The sequence below is a fragment of the Kryptolebias marmoratus genome, linkage group LG17, assembly GCF_001649575.2.
Source record: "Kryptolebias marmoratus isolate JLee-2015 linkage group LG17, ASM164957v2, whole genome shotgun sequence".
Classification (NCBI taxonomy): Eukaryota; Metazoa; Chordata; class Actinopteri; order Cyprinodontiformes; family Rivulidae; genus Kryptolebias; species Kryptolebias marmoratus.
Genome location: NC_051446.1, coordinates 15,637,587 through 15,661,041, shown reverse-complemented (window position 1 = coordinate 15,661,041; position 23,455 = coordinate 15,637,587). Strand labels below are relative to the sequence as shown.

The window sequence follows — 23,455 nt, the reverse complement described above, 5'->3', positions numbered from 1 at the left end:
AAAAAATAAAGTTCTCAACTCAACTACAGTGGTTTGTTTGTTCCATTTATTGTGTGGGATGCACCTGAACTGCAGCTCGAGTTCAGCTGCACAGAGTAACAGAGTCAGGGAGAGAAATTTAGTTTATTAGTATAAATCAGGAGCACGCCTAATTTGAAACCTGTACTATTATCTCAGGTTGGCAGAGTGAGGTAATTACCTCCTGGGGGACATTTTGTGTTCACTTAATTAGTTGGGATTTGTTCTGCTCAGTGGAACAAATCAGCGTTTAATTTAAAGGGACCACTAGAGGGTGCCCTCCGAACTACAACGTCTCTGTCCTTGTTAGAGGATGACTTTGGGTTAGTGGGACGGTCCTTTCCCCCTCAGGCGAATATGACAACCCGCTCAATGTCAGCTCTCTGAATCGATGTCGCAGCGAGCTGCCAGCTTGTCCTGCGTCAGCGTTGGCCTAGTTCCTCCTCGCCGTCGGCACACTGCGGGTTCAGGCTGCGGGTCATTGCCGTCTTGTCAATGTGACAGAGCGTAGAGCTGCTCCGCGCAGCGCTCTAGTCGGTCCCGGTACTCCAAGTTGCTGTGGTTGCCTTCAGGGACCCCCTCGGTGCCATGGAGGAGACCCCAGCAGAAGCAGGCGATCACTGCTGTGCTGTCGCTGTCGCCTGAACGGAACCAGAACAGAACGGTACGTGTGATCGGACTTACTGGAGACAGTTTCCAGACAAAGAACCGCTAAAAAAACAAAACAAATGTGAGTCAAATATTGACCCGCTGACCTCCATGGAAGGCAGCTCTGCTCATCAGCTCCTCCCAGTCCGAGCCGGCCCCCAGCAGGGCGTCCAGCGCAATCATCGGGGCGTCGTGTCCGCTGCGTCCCGCCCAGCCGGACAGGCTGAAGGTCTTGTAGGCCTCGTCTCTCTCAGCCGGACCGTAGGCGGAGGGCCAGTTCATGGGTCCCACTCCATTAGAGATGCCCCTCTGGTCCAGGTACCTGCAGATGGACACGAGACAAACATGAAAGAGGGGGAACTACCACAAGAATATCAGCCCGCTATATATTTGCTTCATGGTGAAGAGTACAGGTGCATCTCATTAAATCATCAAAAAGCTCATTTATTCATGGATTAAATTCAGATAAATCAACTTTTCTATGATATTCTAAATTTTTGAGATGTAGCTGTAAATGCATATGGAAACTGGAAATGTATTTAACCAGACTCTGATGTTTTCTTCTGACCATCACAGAACACAAGACTATTATAAATATAAAAAGCATTTCATTTCTTTCCCCTTCCTGACATCCTGCAACATCCTCAGGTGAGACCAGAATGCAAGACGAGTAAATAATCAATCAGTCTATCAAGCATATTTCTGAGAGGCTGCAGTTCAGAAAACAGACGATGATTCTGCTGCTGGATGTCAAGTCACCATCTGTTCACCCTGAAGCTGAAACTGGTTTTCAGAACTGTGGCTGCGGCTGCTCGTACCACTGCCACTTGTCGCAGAAGTAGCTCCAGTCTCTCTCAGTCTCCTCCACGGTGAAGCCCCGGTCCTGAACGAACTTCCTGGCTATGGGGCACCCCTCGTTGATCAGGCCCAGACCCCAGGTGGTGATCGGCCTGCGCTGGACGGCGTACGAGGCGAACAGGGCCGACGCTACGGCTCCCAGGAAGCCGGTGGGGTGGGGATGCGTCATCCTGCCCGTCTCCACGGCGACGGCCACCAGTGACAACAGCTGATCGGGCCTCGGGTACCTGAGGTGGGGGGAAAAAAGCTTGTCAAAGAATCGTGTCTCCAAATAGATCAGGAAGTCATCATCTGAATGCTAAATTAAAGCTGTATAATTTAGGCCTCTAACAGGCTAAACTGTACATGAACCTATTTTGACTAATTAAACCAATGTGCCAAGCATTGTCTTAAACTTCATATTTACGTGTTTTATCATCGTCTTATGAGTATAGCATATTTACCTTTTTTTGCCATTTTACATTCATTAGTTCACACCAATGAATGAACCTTACCTATGAAGGCCTCAGAAAGCGAACACAGAACAGCTGAAGTGAAGCGTCTCACCTCAGGCCGATGCACATGGACCTCATGGCCGCCCCACAGCCAGTCCCCTCAGGGTTGTACGGCACTCTGAAGCCCCCCTCCTCTCCGGGTCTCAGCTGGGACACGCCTGAGCGAGTACGCCACAGCTGAGTTTTGCGAACGCCGAAATGCGACACGACCACGAACGCTGCAGAACTTACCCAGAATGCTGGAAGGCCCGGGCTTCCTCCCCTCCATGTCTTTCATCCCCTCCACGTAACGAGCAGCCACCTCGTGCAGGAGGTCCTCCCCCCCCTTCCCTGCAATGGGATTCAACACAGAGTTCAGACTTTTAAAAAGGTGTTATTAACCTGTGTACAAACCCTATGCTGCGCCTTCTCGAGGTAAAGGTCAAGTTGAGTTTCCAGCTTTTCTGTGGCGCAGCAAATCAATACGAAGACTGGAAATTAGATTTGACCTTTAGCTGGCGTTCTTGTGACCCGGTTTGCCCGATCAAACTCTCGTTTGGGGCAGAGACACAAAGCAGGTGTGGGTTTGTTGGGGTGTCAGCCTCACCGGTTGCCAGTCCCTCAGCTGTTGCCAGATGCAGAACGGTGTCGTCGCTCACCGGCCAGTCGGGAAGCTGAACCCTGATGTTCTTCAGGCCGCCGAGCTCCTGCAGCTCCTACAGGATCAGAAGAGATATCAGACGATTATCGAAACGTCCCTTGGGAGCCCCACTTTGCTGTGTGGGAATACAGTACGGACCTTGTGAATAGCTGGTCCGGACTCGTTGTACTCCCACAGCTGGTTTCTGTAGCCCAGAGCATCACCAGCACCACTCAGCACCATGGCTGCTTTATAATGCTCCACAGAGGCAAACCTGCTCACACAACACGAAGATTTCAACATTTCAGCTCTTTTCTTACTTCAGCTGCAGAGAGGCTGCTGCTGCACCGTTTTCACACTGATTTGTTTCAATTTAAATATATTTAAGAAGTAAACATCATCTAATGAGGAGACTTCAGTTTGGTTAGTCCGCTTTTAGGCACACTGTAAAGTAAAGTGCTAAGCTTAACTACAAATTAGGGAGTCATGATACGTAAAACATTACCCTGTCATGTTATTTATGGTTAGTTTTTGACGAATATGTGACCAAAAGAAAGAAAAAAAAAGGCCTCACTGGTTCATCTCAGCGCGCCGTGGCCCGGAATCAGTCGTCACGAGGCAGACACTCGCTTCAGGAGACACCGAGGATGCTAACAGGCTAAAGGCGCTACTCGGCACGAGCGGGGCTACTTCCGGCGACGGTCCAGTCCGAATTAAGAGGCTTTAAAACCCCAAGCCGCCGTCCACAAACCTCACCACACGCCTCTTTCTAAACCACAGAGCCAACAGGCTGCTGCAGAGTCCCAGGAAAAGGGCGTGCTAAAAAAGGGGGCCCAGCGTGGAGCCAAATTTAGACGGCTGTAGTTTCTCCAGCTGTTAAAGCGGTGGAGGTTGTCACAAATGTCTCAAGTTTTCTGAAACAAAAGCTTAATCATTGACGACAAACCAAACACAGCATTCTCACATAGTTTCTGTGTGATTAAATCTAAATAAGGGTGAAAAATGGAATCATTTATAAGCACCGGAAACTCCCAGGCCATGCAAATTAAAGGTGATATGTTTAAGTGTAATGGAAATACTGGCATATTTAAAAATAACAAAATTATTTGAATCAGGCATAATCCCAACATACTTAGACCACTTAATTAGGTCAAATTCCTCTTATGCCCTATTTATACTCTTAGATCTATGATCTCTGAAAAAAATGTAAAAAAAATACTGAATACTGAATACAATGACTTGCAAATCTCATAAACCCTGATTTTATTCACAGTGGAATATAGTAAACGGATCAAAAGTGTAGACTAAGAAAATGTATAATTATATTTTGAAAAAAAAGGTAAATTTTGAATCTGACAGCAGCAAAACATCTCAGTACAGTTGGGACAGGGAGTCATGTTTACCACTGTGAAGCTGCCCACCCTATAGGCACTAATGCACCCCCATACCATCAGAGAGGCAGACTCGAAAAAAATAAAAAATTTGGATTTTACTTCTTTTAACCACAGAATAGTTTCCCACTTCGCCTCAATCCATTTTAAATGAGCTTCAGTCCAGAGAAGATGGCAGCGTTTCTAAATGGTGTTCACATCTGTCTTCTTCTCTGCCTGACAACGCTTTTAGGCAGAATTTTTTGGAATGCAAAGATATTCTGACAAGTGTATATACCCTAAAAACCAATCAGTGCAGACACCTAAAGTTGTTCTTTGTTTTGTTGTGTAATAGTCTAAACCTTGAAATGAAAACTTACAAAATGTTCAGAACTTGAAGTTGTTGTATGTTTTAAACACGGTTTTCTGTAATCATGGTTTGTAGAAGATGCTTGTTGAGCAGTGAGCGATCACAGTCTCTTCTGTTTACTAGTGATGGGTTTGTTTTAATAAATGTGCTAAAACTAAAAACTAGTTTCTTTTCCTGAACCTACTCAAAACAATAATGTTCTACATTTAAAACTGCATTTCCAGTCACATTTTCACACCATTACTGCTGACCCCATATTGTAATAAATAAATAAGTTTTTTATTTTATTTCTGTACTTTAATGTGAGACTACTGCCTGCTTTGGTGTATGTTTTATGTTGTATTGTTACTTTTAAACTATATCCCACCTTTTTTTAGGTGTACTTAAACAAACTAGGTGTGGTTTGTTAACTATTAACCTGCTGTCACAGGAAGCAGCTGAGACTAGTTGTTTGACAACTCCGCCTAACTTGTCAACAGCTGTTTAAAGCTGTGTGTTTATTTTGCCAGGACATTATTAGTGAGTCTGGTGGCGGCTCTGATTTCGGAGTGAAGCAGCAGCTGGCGTTTTTCCTCTTTCTGAACCGGGATGGAGCCGCAGACAGCAGTAGCTCCGAGAGACTCGGGGTTTTCTGAAGGGAGCGGCCGCCTCGCGGGCACTTATTCCGCCGAAACATGCGTCGCAGTAGGCAGGTGAGACGCGGCTGTGTGCGGAGATCGGCTTTTCTGTTTTGTGCTAACGAAAACGAGCTTAAATAAGACCACAGAGTGTTTTTCCCCCTCCACGTTACTTGACCGTGTTTGTTTACTGTAAAACAACACGGAACCGAACAACAAATCCGAACCACCGCGTTTTATTACAAAGTTGTAGCCTTGCGTTTTGGTTAAAACCTTTTCCGGGTCAGTGGCGAAGTTTTGGACACTACGTGTGATAATTAGACCTCCTTAGAGTCTCTAAAAGCTATGGTATAAATGACATACGTACTTATGTTTATAGTATGAACTGCAACTGGATATAGGATTCTTCTATGCCTTATTTCCTGTTACGTCATCAGCATGTGACACTCACGCTCTCTCACACCGTTTGACACCATACACATGATATAAATGTCTGTCATTGACACATGGTTAAATATTGTATATGTCTTTGGTTAAAGAAAAGACATTCTGACAAGTGCAAATATCATTAAAAATCGGCCAGTGAAGACAGCAAAAGTGATTCTTTGTTGTGTAAACCTTGAAATTAAAGATTACAAAATGTGAAGTTTTCGTTGCATGTTTTAAACATGGTTTCTGGTTTTGTTCCTAGGAGAACAAAATGACGTCATTTTGGTCTCGCGACTGCGTCAGAGAGAGCAGATTTCCTCATTTCTTGTGGAGTATAAATCCAGTTTAAGTCTGAACGCATCTAAGACTAAAGTGGATTACTGCTGTCTTCAAACAGCTCCAAAATGTCACAGAGGTTCATGCAAACTTTGTCTTATAAACCAGGTTTTTTATGTACTGAGTTGTAAAGGTCTATAAAAAATTGCATTCATATAAGCTTCTACAAAGTGGCCCGACTAGATTCCTACCATTTTAAAACGACTCAAATCTTCAGAATTTCATCGCAGTTGCTTCCGTTATACGTTGACGTAAATATACGTCAAATTGGTCTTGACCCTCTTTAGACCAGCTGTTAGCTCATCAATCTGCCTTTTAAAAGTTACAAAATACAAAAATCATAGCACCCATGTGCTGAATGAGCTAAATGTTTTAACACATGACTGGCGGTAATAACACAGAAGTATGCAGAAGTAGTTTGGAAAGATTAAAACAGTCACACACAGATAAACATATGTATTTAAATCTACCTTCAAGGCTAAAGCTCTCTGTCTGCCAGCAGACCTGCCTCTGTGGAGCATTACAAGGCCGCCATGGTGCTGAGTGGAACCGGAGACGCTCTGGGCTACAAGAACGGAAACTGGGAGTTCTGTAGGTCTGGACCAACGATTCAAAAGGTCAGTGTTGGAACAGCATGGAGATTTAAAAAAAAAAAACTGATTAAAGCAGAGGAGTTTTAACGAGAATACTAGGTAAAGACCTCTTCTGATCCTGTAGGAGCTGCAGGCGCTCGGCGGCCTGAAGAAAATCCGGGTTCAGCTTCCCGACTGGCCGGTGAGTGATGACACCGTTCTGCATCTGGCAACAGCCGAGGCCCTGGCAACCGGTGAGGCTGACACCCTAACAAACCCGCGTCTGCTTTGCGTCTCTGTTTCGCCCCAAATGAGGGTTTGATCAGGCGAAGAACACGAGAACACCAGCTAAAGGTCAAATCTAATTTCTAGTCTTTGTATTGATCTGCGGCTCTGCAGAAAAGCTGTAAACCTAACTAGACCCTTACCGCGAGAAGGCACAGCTTGGGGTTTGTACACAGGTTAATTACACCTTTTAAAAAGTCTGAATCCCATCGTAGGGAAGGACGGGGAGGACCTCCTGCACGAGGTGGCTGCTCGTTATGTGGAGGGGATGAAAGACATGGTAGGGAGGGCACCGGGCGCTACAACCATGAAAGGTAGGTGTGCTTAGGGAGTTTATACCACATCTGCTGTTTGCAAAAGTAGAGGTCTAATTTTAGTTTACTCTTTTAGCCGTTTCCCAACTGAGGCCTGGGTTGAAAGGGGGCTACAGAGTGCCGTATAACCCCAGGGGGGCAGGCTGTGGAGCGGCCATGAGGTCCATGTGCATCGGCCTGAGGTGAGACGCTGCACCTCGTCCCTCTGTGAGCAGAGCTCCTATCTTCTCAGTGATTTCTTCCATGAATATGATGAACAGGAGAGGAGAGGATTGGACCAGATGAGGGAAAGTTGTTTTAAATAAAGTGTTTCCATCACTTCTACAGAGCCTAACTACTTTAGACCCTAAAAATGGAGCTGTATAGTTCCTGGATCACACCATGTGGTTATGTTATAATTTTAGACAGCGTGTTGATCTTTTTAGATGAATGTAAAGTAATTATTTATCATCAGTAGTAATATTAAGAGACATCTGTAGTCAGTGATGACTCCATGTGCTGAGCAGGAGTCATGTCTATAAACATCATTTCTGGGCTTAAAATCAAATTCTCTTTCAACCACGTTTACTCTGATGAGGGCTGTTTCCACCTCAGGTACCCGAGGCCCGACCAGCTGTCAACGCTGGTGGCCGTTGCCCTGGAGACGGGCAGGATGACCCATAATCACCCCATTGGCTTCCTGGGATCCGTAGCGTCGGCCCTGTTCACCTCGTACGCCGTCCAGCGCAGGCCGATCACCACCTGGGGTCTGGGCCTGATCAACAAGGCGTGTCCCGCGGCGAGGAAGTTCGTTCAGGACCGGGGCTTCGACGTGGAGGAGACGGAGAGAGACTGGGGCTACTTCAGCGACAAGTGGCAGTGGTAGGAGCATTTGAAACCACAGAGAAAGGATTGATAGGCTGATTGATTGTGAGCTAGAACCAGCAGAAAGTGTCCACGGAGTCAACTTATTTCTGTCCCGATGAGACTCTACTGCAGCTGCCCGCAGTTCTGATCTCTGCTGACAGGAAGATATGATCTATCTGTCCTGCCTCATGACCAGAAATAAGTAAAAAAACAGAATGAATCGTAAAAAAGCATTTAAAATTTCATTTAAGGGTCGAAACAGCTGATGCAAATTGATGCACAGCAAGCTGAGTGATGAAGTGATTACTCCTGGTGGCGCCTGAATTGATTTTTTTAAGTTAAAATTCTACGCTAACATGAGGCGCCTGCAGGTATCTGGACCAGAGGGGCATCTCCGACGGAAAGGGGCCGGTGGTTTGGCCCTCCGCCTATGGTCCCGCCGAGAGGGATAAGATCTACAAGACCTTCAGCCTGTCCGGCTGGGCGGGGGCCTGCGGACACGACGCCCCGATGATCGCACTGGACGCCCTGCTGGGGGCCGGCTCGGACTGGGAGGAGCTGATGAGCAGAGCTACCTTCCATGGAGGTCAGCAGAAAGCCTTTTTTAGCTCAGTCATAAGGGGCTTAAAGCAAACGTGGGTTAAAGTGCGTCGATGGAGAATGTTGCGATTTTTATGCTTTGATTTCTCAGCCGCTGGTCTTGTTTATGCTTTTGTCCTGAGCTGTCCTAAAGTTGACTGAAACATTATTTGATCAACATTTGGATCACACAGTCAGTCAACAACTCCGCTGAGCTCTGGTGTAAAAACTGAAACAGGAAGTTGGTTCAGTTAATCTGTTTGGACCCTGATTCACACAAAGCCCAGTGTCTGTGTGAGGCTCCTGTTATCGAAGCTTTCAGACCACAGGAAGAGCCGTTTCTCTGCTTCCTGTTTTTGCCGAAACTGTTTGTAGTTTCTGTAACTCCAGCCGTGGAACGGGGACCTTCCTGACCTCGGTGGGAACCCGTCAGTGACCTAACAGGGTTGTGAGCGTCCGACCTTCACCTGCTCTGTAAAAAGATGCGTTTTTATGACACCGATTGATCAGATTTATCAAAATAAACGGGATGCCAGGAGAAGTCCAGGCCACATTGAGCCAAGCTGCAGCAAAAATATGAAACAACTCGAGCAGAATTATAAATAAAACTCAAAGATGGCAGCCATCAGAGCTCTGGTTAGAAGCAGCAGGAAATGATCCAGTTTATTGAATCCAGTAGTTAGTTTTTTTTTTCCTTTCCAGTGGCACAAACAAAGAATTCAGAGTGGACTGAAATGTTTCTTCAGACATTCAAATTTATTTATTTTATCCTCTGATCCTGATTGAAGCTCAGAGGAAGAGTTTTCCATCCATCATTAACTCCTGGTTTCAAACAGAACAGCCGACTTTAAACTTAGAAATGTTCTGTTGAAGCTGTAACGTAGAGCTCATTTACATTACCTTTCCTCTTAGTAATTACAGTCACTCACAAGAAAACTACACAGTGAAGAGGAAATAACATACATGTCTTTGTTTCCTGTAACACAGCAGGCTCCTGTGTCTCTTTCAGCACCTTGGTGCTCGAATAATAATAATAATAATCTTTGACTCGCAGCTCAGACTGTCGAACACTCTTGCTGTTTTGGTGAACTCTGTGTAATAATAACTGATTCTTCTGCTGTTCTGGTTCCTTTCAGGCGACAGCGACAGCACAGCAGTGATCGCCTGCTGCTGCTGGGGTCTCCTGCACGGCACCGAGGGGGTCCCTAAAGGCAACTACAGCAACTTGGAGTACCGGGAGCGACTGGAGCGCTGCGCCGAGCAGCTCTACGCTCTGTCACGTTAACAAGGCAGTAAAAGTACATCTGACTGCTGCAGGAGGAGGATGAGGAGTGACTCGACTCCACCTGACAGCTCTGCACGCCTGCCTCTCAACCAAAGAACAAACATATATCTAGAAATTATATATTATAATTATATATAATTATAATAAAACCTGTGTAAGAATATTTACCTGGAAGTATAATGCTGCTTTTCGTTAACCTCTAAAAGGTAAACACAGATTGTTCAAATGTTTTGTTTTAAGAAAGAAGACTTGAACACTCCACTCTGATTCAGAGACTCTCGTCCTCCGTGGAGCTCCACTGTTTGTCTTCCAACTCACGGTGGCTTCAGCTTTTTCAACAGCAGCCCTGCCGTATTTAACCCACAGGTCGGCGTTATTATTCCCGTTAAAAAGCTCTGATTATTGAAACGAGCCGTTACATTTGCTTCACAGAGCGAGCAGCGCTGCAGAAGCACGTCTGCTGCCACACGGAGGCGCAGCTGCTCCAACGCTGAGGAGCGGGGCCATCAGCTCCATAACAGGCCCGGTGACTGATGCTGGCAGGTGGCGGGTGATGATGGCAGACTGCGATTTCCCCACGGCTGATCCACGTGCTCCGCCCTCGCCACCAGACGACAGTCACCCGAAGGGGGGCCGAGTCATCGGGAGGGCGACTCTGTCACGTGAAATGTCAGTGAGAGGGGTGAGAACAAATGGTTCATCTGCAGATGTGTGCAGCTGGACTGAAAGCTTCACCAGATTAGGACTTTATCACTGTGTGGCTGTGTTTTAGGGGAGAAACCTGTTTTTTCTTTTTTTGTTTTGTTTTTTTTTCCACTGAGAGTCTCTTCAGTTTAGATTTCAGCCTAATCAGGAGCACTGATGCTGTCATTTTATCTTTTCCTACTTTGTCTTTTCTAAGATGCACTGATTGGGTTAAACTGTGGGAGCAGCAGCTGCTTGTTTCTCAGATTAACAAGGGTTTGTATTAATACTTTTACCACTAAAACGTGCAGAAATTCTAAATGTAAGCCTTTTTTTGTATGTTTCTTTGACTCTAGCTGCTATTTGCTTATTTCTTAAAGTTCACCTTCAGGTAAAGCTTCATATTATTATTTTCTTAATCACCACTGAAAGGCCAAAGTGATGTTTGTGTCCATCTCTTACCAAATTTGAATAAAACTTGCAGAAAGTGACCAGATGTATGAGTAAATCACTTTTTGGAATTCAAGATGGCTGCCACAGCTGAGAGACTTTAAAGAAACTGGCTCTAATTCAGTCAACCATACAGATATTGAGCTGAAATTTGCCGTGGTAGTAGCTGAGAGTCACTCACAACACATACTCCAAGCCGGAGTCGACCCCATTTGTTAGCAAAATATCTTAGGACACCACGGCAGATTTAGATTTTGGTTAATGCTGTGACACATTTCATTCATGTAGCTGCAGAATAAACAGACATATTTCCTTCCCCCCTCTCCCGGTGCAGCTGGGGGTGAAGAATGATGAAGAGGAAGATGGTACGCTGAGGCCGAAGATCTCCGCTTGCCGCAGCTAGTTTGACCGTGATGTTTTGTTTTTCAAACCGACCCCTCCTGGCGTTCCGCATGGCCCGTTGGTTTAGCCCTGCTGAGGAGTCTGCTTGACTGGACCTGACAAACGGGCTGCCGGGCTGCATCTCAGGGATGGAAGATGGAACAGAGTGGAAGTCAATGGGTGAAGTGTTGGCACGATCCGTTCATGTGAGAGGAGGAAGAGGGGGCAGCTTTGTCCCTGAGGAAAGGTTCTTCTTTTCCTGTTGATGAATTCATAAACTTATTAACTTTTACAGAGTGAGCGCCTAAAGAATGCTGTTTTCAGTTGTTGAAGGAGCTTTAAAAACATTAACTTTTGTGTTTTAGATCACTGTTTTCATGCTATTCCCTTTATAAAGGGGAGTGACATAAGTGAGGTTCTGTGGAAAGGTTATGAGCAGTAATTATGTTACCTGTTGTAGATAGCTTTTTGATCAACCTCTGTTTGGAGAAATGGTTTAAAGGGCAAAACGCACATGCAGCGTTTTGAGCGCCCACTTTGTGAAAATCACACTTTATTGAACAGTTGCAACCCAGTGAGATGCTCCCTTTCTTCCACGTTCGCGGGTTCAGTGAGGAAAGCTCACATCGTCGAAGGACCAGACTGACTCAGCTGCTTATTGATGAACAGCCAGAGCTCATATATCTGCATCAATAACGCAGAACTTTATTTTGAGCCTGTAAACGGAGCTTAATTCTCCCAAAACTGGTAATTCAAAGAGCCATTCACAACAGGTAAGATACTAACTGTTCGTAACTTCTCCACAAATCCCCACTTCAAGAGATCTGAACTATCACTTTAGGTTTTTAGCTTCGTATTCAAGGCATTTTTTAGCACTTTGCAAGTCGATTTTAAGCTACTGAAAAGGAACAGACTGTAAAATAAACCAGGCTTTTGAAGGATTTTCGAAGATAATGAAGACCAGATCATTAATTTTACAGTAAATGCTCAGTAAATATTTCCCAGCGACACAAGTTTATAGGAGTATTTAGAGCTGCAGAGATTAGAAAAGTTGAGTACAAATAACCAGCTTTAAAAAAAGTTTCAGATTGTTTTCATATAACCTGGAAATTGTTTCTCATCTGGGAACACTTAGTTGGAAGAGTGCAGGCATGAAAAATTTTTTCTACCTTAATAAGGTAGAAAAATTGCATATTTGCTGAAAATGCAGCTCGGCGGCTGAGTTCTAAATGCCTTTTCTCAACTGTGCTGAAGAAGCTGAAAGTAAGCTGGAAGCTATATGTAGCAAAATGCTAACTAAAAGTGGCAAAGCACTGTCAGAACCTAAAAGTAGCCAAAAGGTAACTAAATAAGGAAAAACTAGTTAAAAGCTTAAACTAGCAAATGGCTGGCTAATCTAAAAATAGCAAAAAGCCAGCTAAATGCTAAAAGTAACAAAAAGTAAGCTAACAGTAACAGAATGTTAACTTTTTGAATAATTAATAAATGTAGAATTAGCATTTGTAGCAGTAGTACTAGCAGGAGCGACTAGGATCTCGGAAGTTCCCATTTCCCAGGACTCCTGGAACGCACCATCCGACTACTCTCAGATAGGATTTCAAGATGGCTTCCGTAAGTGAACTCTGTTACTTTTACTGTTAATATTCGTTCTTTAAGTTGTGTTTTTCCCACATTTAATCACTGGTACAACTATTACTTTTTAAATGTGTATATAGCAAGTATCAAAACATGTTCCGCGAGTAGAGCGTGTATCTATTTAGTCAGATTTTATATTTCAGAAAACTGCGAGAAAATTAAGGGCTTTGCAGCGGGCGTCCATCTTGTTGACAACTGGAACGCGGTAAAGTGGCTAATTGGGAGTTAGGAGTTGTAAATGTAAGGCATCATTAGCATTAGTAGAATTAACATAACTAGCATTGTCAGTAGTAGTCTTAGCATGAGTACTATTAGCAGTAGTAGGCTAATTAGCATAAATAGCTGTAGCATTAGCATTAGCAGTACTAGTAGGAACAGAATTAGCATTAGCAGAAATAGCATTAACAGTAGTAACATTAGCATTAGTAGTGTTAGCAGAAGGATGCTGAAGAAGGTTTCAGAGAGGATAAACAGAGATGTATTTCAGTAGATTATTTTTGTAAATAGTTGAAAATTTTGAAAAGCATAAAAGTTACAAAAACCAAAACTATTGGCACCCATGCCCTGAAATAGCTGAACCTTCTGTCAAAATGGCACAAAGTATGCTGAAGTAGTCCGCCTTCAGACAATACTTTTAATAAAAGGCAACGGTTTAGAACAGCCTACATGAAATGTTCGACCCCGACTCCACCTGAAGCTTTCCTTCCTAACATCTCACTCTGGCAGATGATTTTGCTGGAGCGTTTTACAGATTTACTCCCAAGTGTGTCTTCTTCACGGTTCGAGGACCGGACCGGCACATTCTGGTTTGAAGGGGTTCAATTTCAGCATCACCAACTTCTACACTTATGTTGTCAAACTGAGGGAGAAGGAGGGGGTTGGGGGGGCTCGGCTTCCCTCGGCATCCCTCCCCGCCGTCCTGCCTCCTCGTCTAACATCTCGACCCCTCTTGTCGATCTGCTTGAGTCAGACATGACATTAATGGTGAGCTCCGGCTCAGGGATGAAGTCTCCATCAGACTTCATCTCTCCTCCTCGGGGATCTCCTCTCACCCCCACCAGGACCGCAGAGGGCCACGGTACCCGATTGCTATAAGAGGGTCCGCTGTTGCCTAGCAACTGGCTGGTGAAGATTTAACACTGTTTATGGGGTTGTTTTAGTGTTCTTTACGTGTTTACCGGAGGCTGAATGTGAATATATATGTGTGTGTGGTTGGATCACTACTGCAGTTTCCAGGTAATATACAGTACCCGAGCCTTTGGTTGCTGTGTGGTCGTTAATCTTTAATCTGCTGTAGAAGGGGAAAGGACAAAATGGCCGCAGCTGGTTCAGTTTCGCCGATGCTGAGCTAAGATCTGGTGTGGTAGTAGCTGGGAGTCATCCTGAACAGGTACTCTGAGCTCCGACAGCTCCTGCAGGTGTCTGACTTTATCAGAAGCTGAAGTTCTCTTCATAGTTTGAAGCTACTACTAGTTATCTTTACTTAGAGGCTGTGTTTAATATCTTCAACTTATTTATTTGATATGCTAATGAACGTTTTGGTGACATTTGAAGGAATATCTAAATTGCAGTAATTATTTGTTGCCGAATCGACCTTTTTCTACACTTCTTTCCACACCAAGAGGCAAAACACAGGGATGTTTATTATTATTATTATTATTATTATTATTTTATAAAGCTAGCATAAATCTGGAGGTATTTCTGAGGCACTGAGAGCAGAGAGGGTGAGACTGAGATGTAAAATCGATATCTGAGCCGAGCCGAAGCAACTTCAGCCTCATTACTGAGGCTTTGTCAGGATTTATGTTTTCCTGCTGAAGCCTCCTGCACCATTTCAGAGATTTAACAAAGCAAACAAACAAATAAATCAGAAAAACAACAACATAATCAGTTATAGGATGTATGTTTTACACCACATATCTCCTTCCTGTCTCCTTTTTCTTCTCTCTGCCCATCTTTTTATTTAGATTTAGATTTTTTTTTAAATTAAAAGTTGTTTCAATCTGGACCTCAAACTATTTTAAAACAGAACTCTCAGAGTGGTCGTTTAAATCCTTTGACAGCTCATGAACAGTTAATATCTTACCTGTTGCAGATGGCTCTTTGGACGACCTCAAATTGGAGACAGTGATAGGAGTTAAAACGTGAAAACTGAGAACCCTTATTTGGTTTTAGTCTTTCTGTTCTTTAGTGAAGCTTTATTCCTGTATTTTGTTTCCATAAAGAGCAGAAACCAGCATCTGAGAATAAAAACAGGTTATGTGAAGCTGCACTTTCTGCCATCTTGTATTTTAATAGAAGTGAGGTTTGTTTGTTTCTGGGGTTGAACGTCGAGAGGAGGAACCTCTGAGGGGAGAACAAAAAAAAAACCTTTTTATTCTTAAAGAACATTTCAGTCCATTTTGGTGGAGCACAAGTACAATTTAAATGGTTACAACTGATGGACGAAATCCTAAAAAATAATCCTGTAAAGATTTGTTTTAAGTTTTATTCTTATTACAGGAGGATAATTTTTAATCTAAAAGTTATGCTATAAAGGAGAAGAAGCAAGAAGGACCGAACCAGACGGAGCGCTGAAGGAAGTAGGAAAAGCTAAAATTAGCAAAACAGAAGCTAAAAGTAGCAAAAACCATAGCTAAAAGCTAATATAAGCAAAACGGTTACAGCTAGAAGTTAAAGTTAAAGTTACAGCTAGAAGTTAAATTGAGCAAAAACAACTAAAAGCTAAAAACAAAAGCAAAATAGTATCTAAAATCTAAGATCAGCTAAACTGTACCTAAAGGCTAAAATTAGCAAGAATATAGCTAAAAGCTAAAGGGAGCACCTGAAGCTGATCTCAGAGGTTTCTGAAGCAGCTGAAGAGATCTTAATGGATTTCTGTGTGGAAAAAAAAAACTAAATAAAGTGAAATAAGTTTAAAAGTTACAAACACTAGAAGCCACAGCTCAGTAAAAGCAGGACCTCAGCTGAGGGTGCTCCCCAGGATAAAACATGACTTTCAGCTACTTTTACACTCCAGCAAAGGGCTGCGTTTGTTTCCAGCAACCGGAGGCCGAACACAGATCCTTTCCAACCCACAGCAGCTCTGATGGACGGGTTCTGAGATGACCCAAAACCTCCAGGCTGCAGCTCTGTGTCTTTCAGTCTCAGTTTTGACATCTTCAGTCCTGAAGACCAAAAAAAAACAAAACCGTAGAAACACAGATGTTGACCATCAGTGTCTTCGCTGACTGACTTGTACATCTTGGTTGTTTATGCATCTTTTCGTTGCTTCAGTTGTTTCAAAGTTTTTTTTTTTTTTTCAGTGTTGGCTCCATCGGCTCCTTTAAATGTTCCAGTTCCAGCTCCTAATGAGTTCAGCGTATCAAATCTTTATTTTAATGCACATTTTCCAGATCCTAATGACGTTACTGGTTATAAGTTTACAAAAAATTGTTGATGTTTTTTTATTTTTTTGCAGCTGAAACGTCGAAGTGAAATTACTTGAAGTCTACCTTTAATTTCAGATCTTTTGATCAGATCATCTTTAATGCTGAAAAAGTGGAGTGTTATTTATTTACTTAAATTAGGACCTAATTTAGTGGTTTATTTCTTTGGAAAACAGCCGCTTGTTGTGAGGTAAATTAACATTTCTGTTGTTGTCTTTGCTGAAACCCAATCCTCAGTAAATAAAGGGAGATTTTAGTTTGTTTGTCACCTTTTCCTCTTCCACAACTTTAATCTTCGTCATATAAGATGCAGTTTCTTCCATCGAGCTCCGAAAGGCCAGAACAACAAAAGCTTTATTCAAATTAGCTGTCAATATATTCCCATTGAATCTGAATTATAAAGAGGGGTTTTAAAGGAACGCCGCTGGCTTGCTCACATTAGCGGGGGGAAGTGAGACTGTCCCTCATCTCTTTCAGTCATGTTGGTGAAAAATGGAGGCACTGAAATCCTGTGAAAAGCTTTAGCACCTTTTCTTCCCTTCAGCCTCGTACGTCCTGTACCGCCTCGTTCGTTTTGCTTCTCCGGGGTCGTTACAGAGACACCGTTAGATTGTTAATTCCTCCGAAAACTTTTTCTGTCGCCAGCTCTTCCTGAAACAAATCATGCAGAAAATACTTTAAATCCCTATCACAAAGATTTATCCTAATTCACAAAAAATATGTTTCTTATTTTGTTATTGCTCGGTGTGTTTAATGAAAGGTTTCTTTCCTAATAACATACTAAGATGTTGGCATTTTCTCAGTTCCTATGTTCATTCTTAAAAAATCTCTTATGTTTTCTTTCCTAACATTTCCAAACATGTTAAAATAAACATTTGGGGTTAATTGTTTATTGTGAACGGGTTATCCTGTCAGTATAAATGGACTTTTGTCTTACTGTAGTCCTGTTGTGAACTGGTGATCTGACCCGTCTGCAGCTGGAAACAATACACCCATAACCCAGTTAATAAGATACAGCTTCAATCCTGAGTTAGTATAGATTTAATTTAGCCAAATTTGAATCTGTTAGCTTAACTTGTTTATTGGCACGATAATGAGCTTGGCTTTATTTATCTTTACTTTTAACTTAAATTTAAACTAAACTCATTTATTGGTATGATAACGTAGCTAACTTTAATTTGCTTATTTTAACCTAATTTAAGCTGTTAGCTTAGCTTGTTCAATGTTATGATAACTGAGCTTAACTTTATTTAAATTATTTTTAGTTGAAATTTAAACTGTTAGCTTGATTTAGCTTTTTTTTAATGCTATGGTGACTTAGTTTACTCTTTTTAATTTGCTTATTTTAGCTTAAATGTAAATGTTAGCATTGATTTAGCTCATCTTTAGCTTCAGTTTAAAGTCTTAGCTTAGCTTTAACCTTATGTAATGTTATAGTAAATTAGCTTAACTTTAATTTAGCTTAAATTCAAAGGCTTAGATTAGGTTTGTTTAATTCTATGGCAACTTAGTTTGGCTTTATTTTTCTTATTTTTTAGCTTTAATTTAAACTGCTAGGTTAGTTTAGGTTGTTTAATGCTGTAGTAACCTAACCTAAAGATAATTTAGCTAAGTTTTAGCCTAAATTTTCACTTTTAGCTTAGCTTTAAGCTTGTATTTTGCAACTCAGTTTAGCTTTAATTTCCCAGTTTAGCTTTAATTTTCTTATTTTTAGCTGAACCTTAACACTGTTAGCCTAACTGGTTTAATTCTGTGCTCACCTGATTTAGGCCATCTTTAGTTTAAATTTAAATTCTTAGCTTTAACCTTGTTTAATGTTGTGATAAATTAGGTAAACAGTGAAGCAGTGAAGCCTGCATTTTATTTTATTTTTATTTTCTTTCAGCGATGTTTGGTTTTAACTCCAAATAGGAGTTTTTCTGTAACTCATTCATCGGTGCACTGATTATTACCTATTTACATCAGACTTTAAAACACGTTTTTTTTTTTTTTTAGTATTACGCTATACGTTATTGTTTACAAGGCATGTGCTTAGACAGCAGAGAAGCTGATAAATCATTCAGTGGATTTTGTGAATTAAAGTGATCTAATGTGATTAAGAAGACACTAATATTCAGGCTCAGAATAAGGACTGTTGACAACAATGCAGTAATATTGGGCAGATGTGCTGTGTAACACTGTTAACCTTAACCAAAGGCTATATATCTCATGTATGTTTAATTAGCTCGTGTTGCTTTTCATAGTTACACCCAGGGAAATGTTATTGCATTCATATTTTGCTGTTTATGCTCTGAATAATGCTCGCACGCTGAGTATTTATGCCCTGTCCTGTTTTTATCACCCGCCGCCGAAGGCTAAAGGACAACCATGTTTTGGCGTTCATTTCTCTGTGGCGTTAGCAGAATATCTCATGCGCCAGCTGATGGATTTCGATGAAACCTTCAGAAAGTAATCCCTGGATGGACGCCTACGACCGGCGGCCTCTTTTGGAGGTGCCCACATTCTAACTGCTCACAGAAACCTTCACGGTCCTCCAAGTCGTCTGTGGAGAACAAGGCTGGCCGCTTTGCTGATCTAATTTGTTCTTGTCGGTGGCTTTGCGGACCATTCCGGTCAGCTGGTTCCCACTAAAACCGCAGCACCCGGCCCTGACATAATTGGTGCAGAAAAGAGCTCAAAAGGACCATGAATGTATAACGAGGAGGATTCCTGTTCTCATAAACAGGAGGCAGGCGAGGGAGGGAAGAGGGGGGGAAAGATGGTGTAAGGACTGAAGGGTCTTTTGACAGCGCTGGCAGAGTGGAGGCTTTAAATTGCAACGTGCATGTGTGTGTGCGCGCGTGCATTAAGGAGTGGGAGTCATCCTCCAGAGACGTGAGTGCATTATGTAGTCGTGTTCATGTGTTCACGCATGTCGATGCGTAGCATCAATTTTACGACACTAGAACAAACACCCGTAAGAAAACGTGAGTGTGTGTGTGTGAGAAAGAGGGGAGGAGATATGATACAACAGTTTTTTGCTAATAGCCCAGAAAAAGAAACAGCAGAACGTCCATTTGGCTCCTGAGCCGACTGACAGTGAGACAGACGGGGAGTCTCAGAGTGGACTCTGGGGGGGGGGAAACAAAAACCAGAAGCACAAAAATAAAGTCAGGAGGAAAGAGACGAGGAGAGCACCAATTTGGGAGGGGTGGTGGTGGAAATAGCACGTTTCCCTCCATCGATCTCTGACTCAAGAACCATTAAGTTAATTATATGGAGGAGCTGAGAGCGTAGAGACGAAGTGGCTCAGTTTGGAGCGGAGAGGAGCTGCAATGCTGAGGGCTTTTACCGAAGCAGCTGAAGCCAAAAGCAGCAGAATGCTAGCTAAAAGCTAAAAGTAGCACAGGAAGTCGGCTGAAGCAGAGAACAATGTTTCTGAAGCAGCCAAAGAGATCTCAGTGGATGTAAATGTCTAACAACTGACTGACATTAAAGACGCAAACCAAACTGTCTGGTGACCTTCGACCTTTGGACCTGGTTCTGCTGAAGCCTGAGGTCAGAGTTGTCCCGTCCTGAAGCACTGATGAAGACCCAAACTTTCAGGCTTCAGAATAAACTGTATTTAAAGTAAAGAAACTGAAATAAAAGGCAGAGGGCTACAGAGACAGGATGAATTATTCCTGTGGCCTTCGGGTCAAACAGACCTGAAGCTACAGGGTCTTCTTTTCCTCTCTTCAGTTTAGAGGCCGTCAGAAAGGACTCACTGAGCACCGAGACGCGGCGCCTCATCCTCTATCCTGGCTGAAAAGGAGACTGCAGCGTTGTCCTCGGCTGCTCTGGTTGTGTGCCGCAGACAGACTCATCTGCTGGAGTTGTTTACTTGTCTCCCTTCAGCACCTTTTTAACATCCCTCTGTGAGTCTGAGCTGCAGCTCCGCTTCCCCCGATTCCTGCAGTGATCCTGATGTGATGAGAAGGATCCAGACTTCACTTCCTGTTACCCTCATGCTGTTAAAGACCTTCAGACAAACACATCATCTCACACGATCAGGAATTTCACCTCCTCGTCACGCTGGAGCTGTTGTAGTTCAGCTTGAAGCTTTTTCAGGTTTAACCAACAGAACAGATTGGTTCGGTTTAGGGGTTGACCTCAAAAACACCTCATCACAACACTGAACCATTTACCTTCAGAGATTTTTAGTTTTAGCTTTAAGATCCTCTAGATCTGAGAAAAATTGCTTGCTTGGAGTTTTCTGAGTGAAATGGTGTATTTGCTGCTGACAGAAGGGCAAGAAAGTGGAAAAACCAGAGCTGCAAGATGACGCTGAGGTGTCAAACATGGAAATTCATCGTCTGACCCGATTCACAAGAATCCATTTGGCATCTGTTAAATATATGATCAGGTAGTCTGAAACACTTTAGTTTATCCCGCGACAATAAAAGCTATAAGCACTTGGAGAGCAGACTTCCACCAAGGTAACAGCGTGATTAAAAAATAGTGATCATTATCTGGATCAGCACTAAAATGTAATCCATTATTTTTTGTTTCAGCCCCAACATTCCTGAACATTTCATCCAAATCCGTTAGATTTTACCTGATCTTTGCTAACAGACAGAGAAACAAACTGGGAACAGAACCTCCTCGGTGGAGGGAACAAAAGAGTCACAGGAGAAGAGACAAGTTTTTAACAAAGGGGTTACCTGTGACCTTTAACCTTTGACCCCATTAACCTTGAAATCCACAGGTGTCATCTTTGACCCCTGAGGTGTCCAGCTGTGCAGTTTGGCATTCCTACATCACACTGCTGCAGAGTTAGAGCATTAGGTCAGCTGGGATGTTGACCTTTGACCCCCATGGCTTTTGAAATCAACGGTGATCACCCTTGCTGCAAATCAGGATGTTAGTGGTGAAGTCGCAGTGGTCTGGGTGGCTCAGATGGGCCTTTGGGGCTCCTCGGCGTCTGCAGCGAAGAAACGAAGACGACGACACATCGAGTCAAAGTCGATCAAAGGTAGCTGTTGCCGTAACAAACGAAGATGCGGTTGCCAAGGAAACGAAACCTTGAAAAAACGGTAAACAAAACTCGAGTTTTTACAGAAACGCAAAAGAGCTTTTATTACGAGGAGCCTGGATCTGTGCTGACGAGCGGATTTCAGCTGAAAGAACGTGTTGGTCTGAAAAAGATTCAGTTTGGGACGAAGCGTCAGTGAATCAGTGAATGACTGAATCAGTGAATCAGTGTCATGTCTCCATCAGGTCCAGCTGCTTCCCGCGGGACACCGGATCGGTCAGGAACGTCTTGCCGCGGCCTTGAACGCAGGAATTAGTCCGAGCTGAGTAAATCCTCCGCCCCACAGATCTCCTGCCTAACGAGCCGAAGTTGTAAAAAGTGGCTGAAGGAGCTAATTTCAGCTGATATGTTAGCTGCAGACTGTTTCATTTCAGACTTTTTCTAGCCTTTTTATTTCAAAAGCATGTTTCCTCGATGAAACATGGTGTTTAATTTCCCATCAGCCCTGTCATTAAAGGGTAGTTCATCTCTATTGGGTGGGGGGAGCCCAGTGTGGCTAAAAAAACAAGCGTGTGATGAAGATGATGAAGGGGGGGGGTCGCAGGAGGAAGCGAAGGAAAACGATGACATCCCCGCTGCCTGCCTCCCTCCCTCTCTTCCTCCCTCCTCCCTCCTCCTCCTCTCAACTCCAACCACCCGTTCGCTCCTGTTTTAATGACTCTCGGAGCGACAGTGCGGCTCCTCTTCCTCTCCGATCTCTTTTTTTTTTCCTCTGCCCGCTCTCCTCTTCACCACCTGTTAGTGCTTCCTCTTCCTCTCCGCTCTGGATTTCCCTTTTTTCCTCTGCCGTTCTTTTATGAGGAGTTTCCCTCTCATTCTGAGGTAAGAGCTCCTTTTGATTCCTTCATTTTCTAAAAATCCAGACGCCTCCAAGCAGCTGTTTGCTGCTGTAGTTGGGGTTGCAGCCTCACTTCTTCTTGTTTTTCTTGTTTTGTTTTGTGCTCAAGAGGCTGAGAATCAGATCAGGAGACATATATATATATATATATATATATATATATATATATATATATATATCTGGTGTGTGCAGCAGACGGCTGCAACACGTGTGTTTCACTTCCTTCTCACCTGCCCTGAAGTTTACTCATCTGCCTGAAAATAACCCAGCTCTAATTGACGTTCCCCGGCTGTCACTGGGCCCGCTTTCTCAGTGACGCCGCCTGTTACAGGCTAATGAGCGACTCCAGCAGAGTCCCCCGCCGTCTGTCTTTCATCCAGGAGCTTGTTATTTAAAGGTGAGCGGCGTTTGCCTCGGCAGGGTGGAGGTGGTGGGGGGTACAGACGTAGGAAGCCCGGCTCGAGCCACAGGTGAAGTCCGAGGCTGATGGAAGAATAACGAGAGGAGAGGGCTGGACAGGCACCGTGCCCGTCGGATGATTCTAATTTAAAGTGAAGGAGCTAAAAGCGGAGGAGGGAGGTGGTGGTGGTGGTGTGGGGGGAGAGAAACAAAAAGCAGGCACTTTTGGCTGCTCAGTCAGCAAGAGATGGCAGGCTGCCTGCCGTNNNNAGGTGTCACATGTTGCACCGAGACGATTTTCCTGACGTTTCAGGAGGCTGCCGGCCTCCCTCCTCTCCCGAGAATCGGACCCCCAGCAGCTGGAAACGCGGGCAGCTTCCCGGAGGCTGAGCTCCAACCTGCTGCGGTGGTCGCTGAGAGTCATTCCCAGCGCGCCCTCAAAGCACCACCTGGTCCCGTGAGGTTCGCTGTGAAAGCTTTGTGGCTGTCAGCAAAATATCTCATTGCCCCAGTGGACGAATTTAAATGAAACTGTCAGAAAGTGGCCGTCAGGCAAACTCTGAATAATACAGCATTTTCACTGTTTTTGTTGTGAATTTTCATTCTTCTGCCTCCATTCCTGCAGCAGTTAAATGATCGTTTTGGGGTTTAATTTGACTCAGACTCATCAGGGTTTTTGTAAAAACTGCGTTAGCAAACAGCAACCTTTGTTTACAGCTAAAGCTGAAGATGAGTTACAGAAATTCTCCCATTGGAGTTCAGATTATTTCACCTGATCTCACTCAGCTTTCGTTTTAATGCTTGATTTTCCTCCTCAGAATGACGCTTCTGTGGCCTCTCGTCCTCGCGGCTTTTAGTCGCCGTTTCTTCTCAGAAGAAGAAGAACTTTACCTTTTCTCCTCTGACCCGACGTCCCTCAGACTCTGTTTACATCCAGGGATTAGTTT

At 43.6% G+C, this 23,455-nt stretch overlaps 3 protein-coding genes across 5 annotated transcripts in view; 2 read left to right on the top strand and 1 right to left on the bottom strand.

The window, feature by feature from the left end:
• Positions 1–32: 32 nt before the first annotated feature.
• On the bottom strand, positions 33–5,410 carry adprh (ADP-ribosylarginine hydrolase). Of its 2 annotated transcripts, none has more exons than XM_017439033.3 (8): positions 5,362–5,410; positions 2,797–2,911; positions 2,605–2,713; positions 2,250–2,348; positions 2,071–2,176; positions 1,485–1,751; positions 774–988; positions 33–659 (listed from the first exon to the last, which is right to left on the bottom strand). In XM_017439033.3, exons 2-8 carry the CDS (start codon positions 2,878–2,880, stop codon positions 511–513), a joined length of 1,029 nt encoding a protein of 342 aa, XP_017294522.1. In that variant the 5' UTR covers positions 2,881–2,911; positions 5,362–5,410; the 3' UTR covers positions 33–510. The 2 variants fall into 2 exon arrangements, with proteins under 2 accessions (XP_017294522.1, XP_017294517.1); XM_017439028.3 differs by lacking the exon at positions 5,362–5,410 and adding an exon at positions 3,212–3,512.
• LOC108249548 (protein ADP-ribosylarginine hydrolase-like) lies at positions 4,791–10,820 on the top strand. Its single transcript, XM_017439016.3, has 8 exons — positions 4,791–5,069; positions 6,262–6,376; positions 6,477–6,585; positions 6,832–6,930; positions 7,007–7,112; positions 7,525–7,791; positions 8,148–8,362; positions 9,492–10,820. Exons 1-8 carry the CDS (start codon positions 4,966–4,968, stop codon positions 9,638–9,640), a joined length of 1,164 nt encoding a protein of 387 aa, XP_017294505.1. The 5' UTR covers positions 4,791–4,965; the 3' UTR covers positions 9,641–10,820.
• Positions 10,821–12,682: 1,862 nt separating this feature from the next.
• The window catches only part of doc2a (double C2-like domains, alpha), a 29,792-nt gene continuing 19,019 nt past the window's right edge, over positions 12,683–23,455 (top strand). The window contains exon 1 of one of the 2 annotated variants that reach the window (XM_025010291.2): positions 12,683–12,766. Coding sequence is in view for 1 of the 2 variants with exons in the window: in XM_017437517.3 (XP_017293006.1) it covers positions 22,068–22,093 (26 nt within the window). In the remaining variant the exon portion in view is untranslated. Of the gene's footprint in view, positions 12,767–21,892; positions 22,094–23,455 lie in introns of those variants that run through there. The other variant, XM_017437517.3, reaches the window with a different exon arrangement.

What these genes read in the sequence shown, in the direction of transcription:
- adprh (XM_017439028.3), bottom strand. An exon ending in AGCTGAGGGACTGGCAACCG is followed by an intron (nt 2,349 to 2,604) that starts GTGAGGCTGACA and finishes ATCCCATTGCAG; the next exon opens with GGAAGGGGGGGGAGGACCTC. An exon ending in TTCTGCGACAAGTGGCAGTG is followed by an intron (nt 989 to 1,484) that starts GTACGAGCAGCC and finishes GTCCATCTGCAG; the next exon opens with GTACCTGGACCAGAGGGGCA.
- LOC108249548 (XM_017439016.3), top strand. Translation starts at nt 4,966, where the DNA reads ATGGAGCCGCAGACAGCAGTAGCTCCGAGAGACTCGGGGTTTTCTGAA. An exon ending in TCCATGTGCATCGGCCTGAG is followed by an intron (nt 7,113 to 7,524) that starts GTGAGACGCTGC and finishes TTTCCACCTCAG; the next exon opens with GTACCCGAGGCCCGACCAGC. An exon ending in TTCAGCGACAAGTGGCAGTG is followed by an intron (nt 7,792 to 8,147) that starts GTAGGAGCATTT and finishes AGGCGCCTGCAG; the next exon opens with GTATCTGGACCAGAGGGGCA.